Source organism: Balaenoptera musculus, chromosome 11 (assembly GCF_009873245.2).
Source record: "Balaenoptera musculus isolate JJ_BM4_2016_0621 chromosome 11, mBalMus1.pri.v3, whole genome shotgun sequence".
Lineage (NCBI taxonomy): Eukaryota > Metazoa > Chordata > Mammalia > Artiodactyla > Balaenopteridae > Balaenoptera > Balaenoptera musculus.
This window is the reverse complement of record NC_045795.1, coordinates 23,858,345-23,873,628: the sequence shown is the minus strand read 5'-3', so window position 1 is coordinate 23,873,628 and position 15,284 is coordinate 23,858,345. Positions and strand designations below refer to the sequence as shown.

At 50.7% G+C, this 15,284-nt stretch overlaps 1 protein-coding gene across 1 annotated transcript; it reads right to left on the bottom strand.

Annotated features, from left to right (window-relative positions):
- Positions 1-256: 256 nt before the first annotated feature.
- Positions 257-12,643, bottom strand: C2 (complement C2). The gene is made up of 18 exons (XM_036867890.1): positions 12,344-12,643; positions 11,973-12,182; positions 10,539-10,724; positions 8,538-8,711; positions 8,359-8,457; positions 8,042-8,175; positions 6,799-6,937; positions 6,049-6,189; positions 5,138-5,227; positions 2,528-2,668; positions 2,320-2,414; positions 2,112-2,223; positions 1,829-1,994; positions 1,643-1,719; positions 1,410-1,501; positions 1,083-1,209; positions 862-911; positions 257-710 (listed from the first exon to the last, which is right to left on the bottom strand). Exons 1-18 carry the CDS (start codon positions 12,387-12,389, stop codon positions 534-536), a joined length of 2,256 nt encoding a protein of 751 aa, XP_036723785.1. The 5' UTR covers positions 12,390-12,643; the 3' UTR covers positions 257-533.
- Positions 12,644-15,284: the final 2,641 nt, after the last annotated feature.

The following is a 15,284-nucleotide window of genomic DNA, read 5'->3' as shown; positions in this document are numbered from 1 at the left end:
ACCTTTTGCTGCCCAAGGTCCAGGACTGCCTGTCAACACCTCCTCTCAGCTCCAGTTCCTCCCCAACAAGCCCAGACCTCCCCCTTGGGGATTAGATATAAGGCCCTCACTGGCTTCCCTGTTGACTCTGTTATGGAGCAGAGTCCAGCCATTGTTTGTCCAGCAGGGTCTCTGACCTGCCTTCTTGCCGTTCCTGGAATCATTCTGGCCTCTCTCTCCCCCCAGGCCAGCCCCCAGGCAGAGGCACAGACAGATGTGGAAATCATTGATTTTTATTAATTTCATAACCGGGTAATTCCCTGTGAAAGTGGAAGGAGAGGGAGGTAAGTAAAGCAGAGGGTGGGGTCCTCACTGGCAGGAGAACCAGGGGTTCCCCAGCGTGGATGTGCCGCTGCTTTGGGATCCTGGAAGCAGGGATGCGCTCAGAGCAAGGCGTGCGGATGGGTCATGGAGGCTGAGGGTGGACATTCGGTGGTAGGAGACGGGAGAGATGGCGGGTCCTGGCAGGACAGCGAAGGGCTCAGTGGCCATGATCAGAGGGGCAAAAAGTTCAGGACGCCCTCCAGGTGCTGTCTCAGCCAGGGCTGCAGGTGGAAGAGACTGATGTGGAAATCTCGTGGTGGTGGGACCCTGCCATGGGGCGCGCTTTTGCGGGAGTTCTTGTCAGAGCTGCCACAGGGGTTGTAGAGACCCCAGCTCACCAGGCCCACCTGGAAGAAGGAGCGGTTGGGGTGGGGACGCTGCCCCGGTCCCAGCCCCAAGCCCCAACCTCCTTAGTTCCTTCCAAGGCCTGCCTCGTGCCTCCACAAGGCCAAGATCATGTAACTCCAGTCCTGTGAGCTTCCCCCCCTCTCTCCTCACCTGAAAAAACCTGAATCTCCGCTCAAGGAAAACTGCTCCCCCAGATTCTCCTGCCAGAAAGGAGGGACAAGAGACTGTCATCCTGACTCTCATCACTGCATCAGGGCGGTGCACCGGTGTCCTGGCATGCAAGCCGGCCAGAGGGACACAGGTGGCCTTCCCCTCAGGAGTCCAGACTCCAGGGTGGGGACTGGGGGTGAGAAGTGGGTGGGGGGGCTCACCCTTGCAGGGATTGTCATCCCCCTGCATCCCACTGCATAGGAACTGGTCTGTCACCACCTCTCTGACATCTGTCAAGTTGGGGAACGTGGTTTTGTCTTGGGAGACGACCTTGACACAGTTTGTCCACTGCAGTAGGGGTGGAATAGGACAGAAGGATGGAGTGAGCAGGCCCAGGGGACACCTGGCAGTGCAGCTCGGCCGGGAGGAGGGGTGACTTGGAGTCAGATGGAGAAAGCAGTCAGAGCTAGGGGATGAAGAGAGACGTTCCGGGAGTTGCCACAGGGGGATCCCCTCCCCCCATAGCATACTGGACCCGAGACCCTCACCTCCAACCCTGTCTTGAGGTTAACGTTCAGCTTGTTCCCATTCAAAGCCACGAAATGAGCAGGAATGCTCAATTTGTTCAGAAGTTCACTCTCTACAGTCAAGGAAAAGGATGTTAGTGCTGGTCCCTTTACCCAGCATCCAGACTCCCGACTTGGGAACTGCAGCACAGCCCACGTCATCGACCCCCAAGCCCTGATCCCAGTTCTTCATGCACCCTAAGCCCAGCGCTCACCGTGGTCTCTGCAGGTGCTGCCTGGAAGTCTCCGCAGAGCCAGATTGGCCCCCACCGTGCAGGGAAGGCAGATAGGCCTGAGGAGAAGGACAAGGGTCACAGAGGCCCATCCTTGGTGTCCCCTCCTCCAGCGCTCCCCAGAGCACTCTCATCCAGAGGGCACCCTCCCATCCCAGACTCCGGCACCTGGCGTGGGTGGACATCTTCACTTTCTGGGCCAGCTTTAGCAGAGCTATGTCATCGCCATAGAACTCCGGGATTCCCTGATTCTTCTTGGCAAAGACATTGAACCCTGAGGAGATCACCGCCTTCTCAATTTGGAATTCTTTGCCCCACTGGGAGTTGGGATCCCCTGGAAACAATGTGGCAGATTAGGCTGGACCAGGGCTGCTGAAGGGGCCAGAGGCTAGGGACAAGAGGTGGGAGCTCTGCCCACGGGGTCGGGAAGCAGGTGCAGGCCCTTCCTTACCCACGCTGACCCTCCACAGGGAGTGGTCCTCGGCGTTGCGGAAGCAGTGAGCGGCTGTCAGGACCCACTGGTCCGAGACGAGGGCCCCTCGGCAGGTCTCCTGGCTCTTGGGCTGCAGGGGAACAGGTGATCTTCAGGCACTGCTGTGTCTCTGGCTCATGGCCTCTGTCACCTCTGGGATCCAAGCCCCATCCCTCCTTCCTGGTACCTTAATAGTGACATGCCAGGGTGTCCTCTCCTGGGCAGAGGCATTGGCAGACATGTTCCCTACCCCACAGATGGTGTCCGTGAGCTGGGAGACATCTGTGGGTGTGAGGAGCAGATGGTGAAGGAGGCTGGGGAGGGACACTGTGAGCGGTGCCCTTGGCCGGCTCCACACTGGCCACAGCGCTCTGGAGAGGGCGAAGCACACTCACCCAGCATGTGCTCAAAGACCTGGCTCAGAGCCTTCATGTCCTTCAGAATGAAGGCGTGCCTCTCGCCATCCTTCTTGGACCCCAGCTCATTCAGTTCTCTCCAGTCCACATCCAGGTTGCCCACGCCGATGGCATAGATGTCTGATGGAGAGGAAATCACCAGAATCTTGTGGCTGAGGGGCTACTCCGTGACAGAAGACTGTAATTTTGAACTCGCTGCATCCTACAAAGCCCTACATGAGCGGGATCCCCCTCCCTCCCCCCCCCTACCTACCTCATTCCCTACCACTCCTCCCCCTTCACTCTCTTCCAACCACATGGCCTCCTTGAAGTTCCTCAAATTGACAGGCACACTCCCACCTCAGGGCCTTTGCATGAACTGTGTCTCTGCCTGGTTCACTCCTCCTCCCAGACTTCTACATGCCTCACTTTCTTGCCTTTTTAAGTTTTGACTCAAATGTCACCATCTCAGGGAGGCCTTCCCTGCCCTCCTTGTGTAAAACTGCAATGCCCCAGACACTTCGATTCCTTCCCTGCTTCATTTTATACCTTAGCACGTGTCACTATCTACCGTGCCATATGGTTTCCTCATTTATTTTGTTTGATGCCTAGTGTGGATAGAATTGTGTCTCCCCAAAAGATATGTTCAAGTCCTAACCCCCAGGATCTGTGAATATGCCCTTGTTTGGATATAGTGTCTTTGTGGATATAATCAGTTAAAATGAGGTCACACTGGATGGAGGCAGGGGTGGGGAGGGGTGGATAATCTGATGCCTTTATAACAATAGAGGAATCTGGACACAAACACAGAGAGAGAGAAAACCGTGTGACAACACAGCGATACACTCAGGAAAGAAGGTGATGTGAAGACAGAGGCAAAGATTGAGTGATCCGGGACTTCCCTGGTGGTGCTGTGGTTAAGAATCCGCCTACCGATGCAAGGGACACGGGTTCGAGCCCTGGTCTGGGAAGATCCCACATGCTGCGGAGCAACTAAGCCCGTGTGCCACAACTACTGAGCCCGCGCACCTAGAGCCCGTGCTCCACAACAAGAGAAGCCACCGCAATGAGAAGCCCGCGCACTGCAACGAAGAGGAGCCCCCGCTCGCCGCAACTAGAGAAAGCCCGCGCGCAGCAATGAAGACCCAATGCAGCCAAAAATAAATAAAATAAATAAATTTATTTAAAAAAAAAGGAAAGATTGAGTGATCCTACAACAAGCCAAGGAGTGCCTGGGGCCACCAGAAGCTGGACATGGTAAGGAAGGAGTCTTCCCTAGAGCCTCCAGAGGGAGCATAGCCTGGCTGATACCTTGATTTTGGACTTCTGGCCTCCCGAACATGAGAGAATAAATATCTGTTGTTTCAAGCCACCCAAATTTGTATAATTTGTTGCCACAGCCCTAGGAAACTAATACATTGCCCCCTTCCAGAATGACATCCCCATGTAACAGGCATTTTCCTCTGTTTTGTTTACAGCTGTATTCTTAGAGTGATGCCTGGCCCAGGAGAGGCTCTCAGTGAGTACTTTCAAATGACTAAATGAATAAGAGGAACTCATGATGCAGCATGGAGGCAAAACTTCAGATCTGGTCTTCCTCTGCAAAATGTCGGCTCTAGGAGAGGGACCTGGAGCCATCTCTTCCCGCAGGAGAACCTGGGCCCACACAGCCATCCACACCAGCCTCTGAGCCAGCGTGGGTGCCAGTCAGAACTGCCCTGGGGTGGACCACAGAGTCTGGTCTTCTCCCACCCTTTGTACCCCTCATGGGCCTTTTTTGCAGTTATGATGGGAACTGGACAGTTATCACGCCCCACGTGTTTTCTCTATTTCCCTGCAGTTCCTGTCTCTTTTTCATGAGGTGTGTTCAAGCATTTAACTCTGGCCCAGTGACGTTAAGGAGTTAGGGAGTGGAGTTTGTGTTTTGCCTTCCTTAGGCCAGGGTTTTCAAGAGGAATACGCTTACCTCCAAGGGGCAGGTGAAGTGGGTGGCATGAACAGAAATGAGAGGACCCAGGGGTAAAGTAAAACTTGGGGCCTCAAAACCAACTGCCCTCCCTTATCTGGAGCATTTCTCTTTGAAGTTCTTTTCCGGTCAAAGGTCAGTGCCATTTTTGTTTAGTCTGAATTAGAGGAAGTGTTCTTTCAGAGACTGCAACTGCCAGAGGCTTAGTTATCTGCACTGCTAAGGGAAGAAAGGCCAGGAACAGTCCCTATAAGGAATCCAGACCTTTTCTTCCTGGAGAGGTTTGTGGAACATAAGATGGTGAACGAAAACGACGATGACGATGGTGGTGGCCGCGACTGCACACTGTGTTTGTCTGTGCCAGGCAATGTCTGAGCATTTGCCCTTATCGGCCAGTGAGGTAGGTCCTTGTACTATATCCTTACAAGTAAGGAAACAACCCGTGGCCACAGCCAATCAAAGATGAACCCAAGTTTGAAACCACGGGCAGTTTGACTACTCTTCAGTGTGACACTCGGCTGCCTTCATACAGAACAATACAGACTGGGGTCGCGATAGAAATACAGCCAAGATGCTAGAAACCCTGGCTGTGGGCCCTGGGCCCCCTGCAGGGCAGCACAGATGGGGCTGGGACAGAGGCTCACCCAGATAGTCTTTCCTCTTCTGGTTGATGTTCAAGACCTCCTTGATATTGTCAACAGCCACCTTGGGGGAGCCACCCATGTTGGACTTTCCTAGAACAAGGAAGGAAAAGAATTGTCCATCTGGGTGATGTATCACGATTTCCCCCAGCCCTGGAGGAGAAGGGAAGCATTCATCCTGGGAACCTCAACACCTACACTCCCTACTCAAGTTTCAAGATACATTATTTACTGAAGTTCTTTGGCACTGGGCCGGGGGCATCCTACACTTTATCTCATTTGATTCTCATGAAGCCCCAGTAAGTGTGGGTCTACTCATTTTATAGACAAGAAATCTGATTTCTAGAGGAGCCATGTAATTTGGACAAAATCAGGAGATAAATGGCAGAGCCCAGATCCACTAGCCAGTCTGCCCTTCCATCGGTGGACCTCGACATCACTGGTCCAGAGCCACGCCTCCCCATCCAGCTCCTTCTATGTGACCTCCCAGGTAATAACAATAACTAACACTTATAATCATAAAGCACTTTTACACAAAGTACTTAAATTGCTCTTCATAAAAACTGTGTAAGGGGACTTCCCTGGCAGACCAGTGGTTAAGACTCCGTGCTTCCACTGCAGGGGGCGAGGGTTCAATACCTGGTCAGGGAACTAAGATCCCACATGCCGTGCGGTGCGGCCAAAAAAATTTAAAAAAATAAACAACAACAAAACTGTGTACGGAAAGGAGGGCAGCTTCCATTATCAATAATTGCTGTGGTTGTCATTACCGTCATCATCGACACTATTTCTACTTTATAAATAAGAAACCAAGGCCCGAAGTGGCAGGGAGAGAACCAGAATGCAGGTCTCTGACCCCACATTGCTGCTCCTTCTACTATGCCAGACTCACTCACAGAGACGACGATACCCACCATCTGTCAGAAGGATGATGGCATGTCGGATTTCCTGCCAGGCCGCCGTGTTCATACTGAGCCGTTGCATTTGGTTATTCATCATGATATAGACACAATTTAGGGCCTCGTAGATGTTGGTCCCGGTTCCATTTTCATGGTCTGGAATATGTGAAGGCGAAAAACTCTCTTAGAAACTTCCCACCTACCCCCTGGGAGAAGGAAATCACTCTATTTTCCCCAAACTCTGGAAATGCATTTATCAATAGATTTGATAAACACAGACTTTTGATATCCGGTTAGAGATTTGGCATCATTGCCCGTTCAGACTTAATTTCCCTTTAGAAATGCTCATTGCATAACCCCACTAAAGGCCATCCTAAAATCGCAAGATTCAAAGATGGGGTTTCCAAAGAAAGTGGGTTGTTTCAGCCATCTGCTACCCACCACCCAGGTAGTTTCCTAATGACACGAGGAGACTATGGAAACCAGACCATGTGGTTCTGGCTTCAGGGAGGAGCCAAAGACCTGCATGATGCATTTGGACATGTAGCACGTGCGAGTAAGCCCGGAGTTGGTAGGAGCTGGGACTCCCCGACCATGAACCTGACTTGGAAGCCACCCCACCTAAGGAACCTTAGTCCCAGAGCCCTGGGACTTGAGTGCCACCAAGAAGCCTCACTCTCTCTCAAACTTGTCCAGTATCTCTGCAGGCACAGAGAGCTCATCCCCTGCCCCCACTTCCATCACCTTCATTTGATGACATCATACCTTTATAGTGGGTGTTTTCCAGACTGTGGGCCACTTCAGTCACATCCCTGGATTTGTCGTCCAGGACAGACATGATAACTTTGGGCTTTGATGCAAAAGTGATGATGGCGACACTAACCTTGATCTCAAAGCTGAAGATCTGTGAAGGGCAAGTGAGAGGTAGTATGAAAGGCTCCCAAACCAAAGGGGAGTTGGTAAGGGAGCCAGCAAAAGGCCCTGGAGGAGGCAGAGAGCCTGGACAGAGTCTGACAGATGCAAGGCCCTTGGAGAGTCCCTTCCTGGGAAACGGTTGCTTGAAGAAGCCAGGAAGGTGACACTTGTTGGTCCTCTCCTCTCTTTGACTGGCTCACTCTTCATTTAATCCTCACCTCAATGCTGTGAAGGGTCGTGATGGTCCCTATTATATAGATGAGGAAGCTGAGGCTTGTTACCTTGCCCCAGATCGCACCACTGGTAAGAGGTGGAGGTAGAATTCAAACGTATCGGCCCTTGTCTGTCGAGTTTTGCAGCCTCACGGCTTAGTGAGTTACTTAACTTTACGTCTTAAGAGAGACACTAAGGAGCACAAAAGCTGCCTTCTTTCAAATGTAGCTGGGAGGGAAAACATATATCTACACAAACTATTGTGAAAAGCATAACTACCAAGCAAAGTCCTGGCAAGGAATCTGAACCAAGTGTTTCCAAACTCTTCTGTTCATGCACCTCGTCAGTCGAAACATTCTGAGCACGTACCTCAATATAGGTATATGTATTTATAAAGTATACTCATACTTATAAAGTGTATCACTATTTAAATATATTGTACACATTTTAAAACATATAGAAAATATTGAAATTTTAAAAGGAAATTATTAAATATTAAGGTCTTAATTTAAATTACAATCATTCACCATGGATACCAGTATTTTCCTGCCACACGCCAGAGGATTATTTTGGGTACCCCTCTGTGAAGACCACTGTTCTAGATGATGAATTCCTGGAAAGTGGGGTCTCAGCCTTGTTCATCTTTGGGGTCCCCCCACACCCAGAACAGTGCCTGACATAGAGTAGCTACCCCAACAGTGTTTGTGGAATGAAAAATAGGATCCTCTAAATTAAATCCGTGATTCCTGCATGGCATGTGTGTAATCTGGGAAGACTTCTTGGAGGAGGTGGGCTGTGATTGGTATTCTGAGGAGGGGAAGGAGACAGAGACCGTGAGTGCAGGAAGGCTGCTGGTATGTGCGAGCTCCTATTTCCTGACCCTGTCCACCAGGTGGGAGGCGCTCTTCTTGAAGATTTCAAAGTCCTCTTCCTTCACACTCTGAGATGCGTCCAGGAGCACGTAGAGGTTCAGGTGACCGGAGCGCTGGATTTGTATTTTGCGGCCCACGTTTTCTGGAAGAAATGTGGAAGGGGAAGATTCAGACCCCACCTCCTACCCACTCTCTTGCCAAGGCAATCAGGCCCCTCTACCTCCCCTCCAGTCATCTCAGCCCACCGGAGGCTCCTGGCCCCTCGGAAGCTTGCCCCTCCCCTGCTCCTGCCCAGCACCCTGCCACCCCCACTTCAAGCACTCACCCTTCTTCTTCTGGGTGGGATTGGTAGTTCCAAGTAGGTGGGACAAGGAGGTGCCCAGGGCAGGGGCCACATCCTCGGGAAAGTCGTAAGAGTAGGGCTCTGTGGGGAGAGCCACTGGGGTCAGCTGGGGTGAGGGGTGGGGGCCCAGGAGTCTCAGGAGGGTCAGAGCAGCTACTCACGGCGGCAGATGGGCTCCATCCCACTCCAGACCCCATCATCCTGGCACTCTCGCTCCGCAGACCCCGTCAGCACCAGATTCGAGGAGCAGCGGTAGCTGACCTTGTCCCCAAGGCCGAAGCGAGACCCCGTCCGCACTGCACCCACGGCAATGCCCGGGTTGGGGCAGTGGCTGGCTGTGAGGAACAAAGGAAGATGGAGGTGAGCAGGGACCCGCCTCCTCAGCCTCTGGGTGCTGCTCACACACCCTCTCCCACCAGGCTCTTCCTCCTCTACAGACCCTCAGAGCCTCTGCGGGTCCCTTGGCCTCTCCCTTGGGAGACACCACAGCTGTGCTTCCCAGGTGTGTGGATAGAAAACCTGAAGTAGGGAAAAAGATTTAGAACTCAGTGGCCCAGTTGCCAGCTAAAGCATACCAATCCCAACCCAGGGACTCTGCCTGTGTCCGTCCCAGAGCCTCAGGGAAGATGCTGGCTTCCTCAGGGAAGGAGCCCTACCCCTCCACAGAGAATATCTGCAAACAATGAGACATCACTACACACCCGCCAGAACAGCTAAAACTGAAAAGATGGGTAATTCCAAGTGTCAGAGACGATGTGGGACAACCAGAACTGTTACGTTGCTGGAGTGTCAATCAGGAAGCTGTTTGCAGCCTCTTCTGAAAGAAAACATATGCCAGCGTGTGACCCAGTAATTCCACTCCTAGATAATATGCTCAAGAGAAATAAGTGTCTAGTGCACCCAATCACACATAAGGATGTTCATAGAGTTTTACTTATAATAACCAAAAACTGGAAATAACCCAAATGCCCATCAACAGGAGAATGCATAGATAAAGTGTAATATGTCATGGAACTACAAAGCAATAAAAAATAACAAACTGCTGATACACAGGAAAACATGGATACATCTCACAGGCAGAATGCTGAATAAAGGAAGACAGATGCAAAAGAGCACATTTTGTATGATTCCACTTCTATGAGGTGTAAGAATAAGCTAAACGAATCTGTGGAGACAGAAGTCCGAAGAGTGGTTACCTTGTGGGAGGGGACAGGAAGGAACCTCCTGAGATAATGGACCCTCGGTCTTGGGTGGTGATTACGTGGGTGGATACACATAAAAGGATACTTGAGGGTATAAAAGTTCATCAAGCTGAATACTTAAGATTTGTACGCTTTAGGTAGTTTAAACCTCAATTTTCAAATGAATTATATTTATGTTTGAATAAATGGCTATTGTCAAAGAATCAAGGACGTAAATAGGGAGCCAACAGCTGGGCACCAGGTGAGGGTATGGTCCTGCCATCTCGTGGACTCTGAATCTTCTGTATTATGTATTTAGAGCTGTGATCCAGGAAGCTTCCAAAGCCCACAGGCAAATGTGGCTCCAGGGAATCCCAGGAACCCCACTTCTGTCAAGCAGAGCCCCCCCCATCTTTCACAGGGGCAGTAATGACCATGACAAAAGTATATGTGGCACTTAGCACATTCCAGGGGCTGTTCCAGATGCAACTCACTTGATCCACACGGCAACCCCATCAGTCAGTACTCTTACCATCCCCATTTTACAGATGTGAAGACTGAGGCACAGAGAGGTTAAATAACCTGCCCAAAGGCTGTCAAAATCAGAGCCGGGCTTGGAACCCAAACTTGCTCCCGAGGCAAGGCACCTAAGCGCAACACTTGATTCCCTTCATCATATCTTCCCTACAATAACCCAGGGCGTCCAAATACCAATCTAGCTTTGAGGCATTTGGAAAAGCTGGACTGAGTGTTTGGAGCCTTTATGTTGGATCTGAAGCTTAACACCAACTTCCTTGAGCCAGGATCCCCACAGGCCAGAGATGTGTGATTATAGACCTCAACTGACCAAAATCTAGGAATATGATTTTGGCACCAGAAACACCAGGCCCCTGTCCCCACAGAGGCTCCCTGCACACATATCTGGCTCCAGGCCTCCTAGGAGACCCCTGCCCCCATGCAGCCATCTGTCAGGGCACTCACCGCCGTTGTCACACACAGCTGTCTCCCCATCCCACATGCCATTGGGGCGACAGTGCCGCACGGGCGAGCCCCGCAGGGTGAAGCCATCCTCACACTCAAAGCTCAGGTTGCCGCCCACAGGGTGGGACCCCAGCCGTGGGGTGTATATGCCGTTCTCAAAGGTAACAGGGGCCGGACAGCGAACAGCTGGAGGGAGAGAAGGGCATGAGAATATAAGGATGGAGGGATAACACCTGGGCTGGACACCAACTGGGTGAAGTTCAGCTTGGATGCGTGGGAAGAGCCAGCTGGTTGTCAAAATATTAGGTTGATGCCTGTGAAATTGCTACTTTTGGCAGTTGGTTGAATATTGGCAGTTTCACACAGTTGAACCTAATAGATTGAGAAACAGCCACTTCTCTCAGCCCCCTGAGGGCCATGTCCACCCCAGCCCCTCCCCTGGGGTCCTCAGACGTCCCATGAGTGGATAACTAGAGGGGTGACTCCTGGTACAACAGGGGATGCCAGGACCATTCAGCATCCATCCAGAATGGTCAGTACTGTGCAGTTAATTGTTCAGTATTCTAAAAATCATCCCTGGGCTTCCCTGGTGGCACAGTGGCTGAGAATCCGCCTGCCAATGCAGGGGACACGGGTTCAAACCCTGGTCCGGGAAGATCCCACATACCACGGAGCAACTAAGCCCATGCGTCACAACTACTGAGCCTGCGCTCTGGAGCCCGCGAGCCACAACTACTGAAGCCCGTGTGCCTATAGCCTGTGCTCTGCCACAAGAGAAGCCACTGCAACGAGAAACCCGTGCACCACAAAGAAGAGTAGCCCCCGCTCGCTGCAACTAGAGAAAAGCCCGCGTGCAGCAACTAAGACCCAATGCAGCCAAAAATAAATAAATAAATTTATTAAAAAAAAAAAAGAATTCGCCTGCCAATGCAGGGGACACGTGTTCCATCCCTGGTCTGGGAAGATCCCACATGCTGCAGAGCAACCAAGCCCATGCACCACAACTACTGAGCCTGTGCTCTAAAGCCTGCGAGCTACAACTACTGAGCCCGCGTGCCACAACTACTGAAGCCCGTGAGCCTAGAGCCCGTGCTCCGCAACAAGCCACCGCAGTTAGAAGCCCGCGCACCACAGCGAAGAGCAGCCCCCACTCGCCACGACTAGAGAAAGCCCGCGTGCAGCAACTAAGACCCAACTCAGTCAAAAATAAATAAATAAATAAATTTATTTTAAAAAAATCATCCCTGGCTTTGGTACCCCACAATCTACATCAGAGCCTGCCTCCGATGCCTTGCTATTGGGCAGTTGACATTTTCCCACTATTTTGAAAAGCCCTGTGGAAAAGAAGCTTTGCCACCCCATCTAGTCATATTAAGCCCCACCCTGAGCAGACTAAATAGAAGTCCTGGGGTGGCCGCTGGCGGGGAGCCTCACGTTTGCAGACCGCCTTTGTCCGCTGGGTGGATCTCGGGAAATGCCACAGTCCGTTGCTCTTGCATAGGCTTGTCGCCACCGGGTATGGGTAACGGCCCAGGGGGCAGGAGTAGGTGAGAATACTCCCAGGGGCCCAGCCGTTGCTGAGGGTGAAAGTGCCCCCGGAGATATTCACGTTCTGAGGGCAGGAGGGAGTGGTCGTAGCCAAGCCTGTGGGCATGGGGACACGACACAGAAATGGAGAAAAGAAGGAAGGCATGGATAAGAAAAGGAAAGCAGAAGAGACTGTCCATTTCACACATGGAAACTCAATCTGGGTAGCACTGGCCTTGCCCCACAGGACCCCTGCATCCCCCCTCCCCTGCTCCTACCTGGGTACAGGGGCAGCAGGCAAAGGACGGCCATCAGTGGGTCCATGGTGTCTGCCTTAGGGGCACGGAGAGGCAGAGAGCCGGGAGAGGGAAAAGGTCATCTGACTTCCCGAAAACCAGAGCTGGCTCAGCAGCTGCTTTGCCTGCTGCCAGAGAAAGAAAACTAGGGAGTGGCAGAAGGTAGGGGGGATGTTCTCTCATTAGGAGAAAAAATAATCAGGGACTGGGGACTGAGCTGAGGGGGTGAAACTTTCGGTCTGTCTCCCTAATCCTGACACATCCATAGAGTCAGTTGATCTGCACCACAGGCTCTGCACACTGCTCCCCACTTCCACCGCCTCACAGACACAAGTGCACGCATGCTCTTACATGAACAGCCTAAAGCACACAAACCCACAAACCAACCGAGATATTGCAAAACGTTTTATTTAAGTAAAGTTTCAGTTTTCTTTTGGGTTTTCCCAAGTGGATTTTACTTCCTCTAAGTCTAGAGTAGTACTGTCTTCTTGAACATAAACCCCCAAGGGATTAAACTAGAAATTCTTAGAAATTCTTGATACTTAGGAGGATTCACTATCTTTTTCTTCCCTGTAGTCCTTCCGCAGAGAGAATCTAGGGAGAAAAATGAAATCAATATTTAGTTTTAGAGACTGGAGAAATATTGAGAATGTTTTTACGGGAAGTCCAGTAGATAAAATCCCCAACTTATAAAATAAATAAATCTGGGGTTGGTTATTCAGTGGAATGAAAGTATTTTTGGATTTGGGATGTGCCTTTAAATTACAACTTGCCTTTTGTATGAAATGCAGAAAGCAAAGAAACTCTAAGCTAGTGTGTTAGCCTCCCCATCCCACAGAAGTCTCTTTAATATTTGTCAAACAATGTGGGGTGTAAGTAAATAAGATCAATCAAAGATGAAGATGAAACGTCTCTGAAGTGATCAGTTAAGTTTATGAAAACTCTTTTGATTTACAAATAACTTCTCAGAAACGCACATACACAAAGTGAACACACACAAAGTCAGTTCCTTGGACAGAATCGACTGAATGCAGGAAGACCATGACACCCCTGGTGTTGGGGGTCCCAAAGCTGCCGCTGCAACTGAGCTGCTGGTGCCTCCCCTGCACCCAGTATCTGTTCTCCCTCCTTCTACAGTAAGAGATGTTTAGCAGAACACACAGTCACCCAGCTAAAGACTACATTTTCCAGCTTCCCTTGCAGCTAATGGCCAGGTGACAAGACTCTGGCCAATAGAATGTGAGTAGAACTGATGTGTGTAACTTACAAGTAAGGTAAGTAAAGTAACTTCCCCCCCACACACACTCCCATGGGCTGGAATATAAATCTGATGGTGACTCAAGAGCAATATCCTGGGGATGATAGAGCAAAGAGACAGAGGAGCCTGGGTCCCTGACACTGTGTTGATGTCATACCAGCCCCGCCCACCTGCTCGGATTTTTACAAGAAAGAAAGAAACTACCTTCAGAGTGGTGAGCATTAGAGACGTTCTGGCTTCATCTCCTTTCAATCACATAGTAGGTTTGAACTTCCCCATCCACTTGCTTTGGCCAATGAAATGTGACGGTAAGCGACATGGACTACTTCTAGATGGAAGCTTTATGAGCCAATGCAGTCTTCCTCGTGCTCTCTTTCCCTCTTTACGGCACATGTGAGATGGTGGCTGCTCTATCAGCCCTGGGTGACACCAGAAGCAGAACCCTTGCTGACCCTCAGCAGATATGCAATGTGAGCAAAAAATAAACCTTTGTTGTTTTAATCCGCTGCATTACCACTGCTGTAGGAAAAAAAATACCACCCCAAATTTAGGGGCTTAAAAAATGATTTATCCTTTCTCATGATTCTGTGGGTTGGCCAGGCAGTTCTGGGCTGGGCTCACCCATGCGGCTACAGTCAGCTGAGGGCTGAGTGCAGTGGGAACAGGAGGACCCATGGTCTATCACCCATAGCCCCTCACAGCATGGCAGTCTCAGGACAGCATCCTATGAAATCCAAAGCATAAGGTGCAAGGTCTCTTGAGGCCTGTCCTCAGAAGTCACATGACATCACTTCCACCATGTCCTATTGGTCACAGCCCAGATTTAAGGGTGGGGGAAACTTTACCTCTTGATGGGAGGAGTGGCAAAGTCACGTTGCAAAGAGGCATGCACACCAGAAAAGGAGAGATTTATGGCCATATTTTTCAAGGCACTATGGCAACCAAGATTGGAGGGTTGTCATCAGGACATAAGGAATCCTCACCTGACTGAATACTTAAACCGCTGAATTTTGGGTGCCTCTTAAAGCTGCTGCTATGGACTGAATTGTATCCCCCCCAAATTTGTATGTTGAACACCTAACCCCCAATGTGACTATATTTGGAGATAGCACAGCCTGTAAAGGGGTAATTAACCTTAAATGAGGTCATAAGGGTGGGGTCCTGATCTAATAGGCTAAATGTCCTTTAAGAGATACCAGAGAGATTTCTCTCCCTCCCTCTTTCTTCCTCTCGCCCTTCCTCCTTTCCTGTCTCTCTCTCTCTCTCTCCACACACATAACATCCCGCCTGCCCCCATGCAGAGGATTGCCTGCAAGCCAGGAAGAGAGCTCTTACCAGAAACTGACCACAATGGCACCTTGATCTCCTCCTTCCAGCCTCCAGAACTATGAGAAGATAAATTTCTGTTTAAGCCACCCAGTCTGTGGTGTGCTTCTTTTTTTAAATTTATTTATTTATTTATTTATTTTTGGCTGCGTTGGGTCTTCGTTGCTGCGCGCAGGTTTTCTCTAGTTGTGGCGAGCGGGGGATACTCTTCGTTGCGGTGTGCGGGCTTCTCATTTCAGTGGCTTCTCTTGTTGTGGAGCATGGGCTCTAGGCACACGGGCTTCAGTAGTTGTGCCATGCAGGCTCGGTAGCTGTGGCTCACGAGCTCTAGAGGGCAGG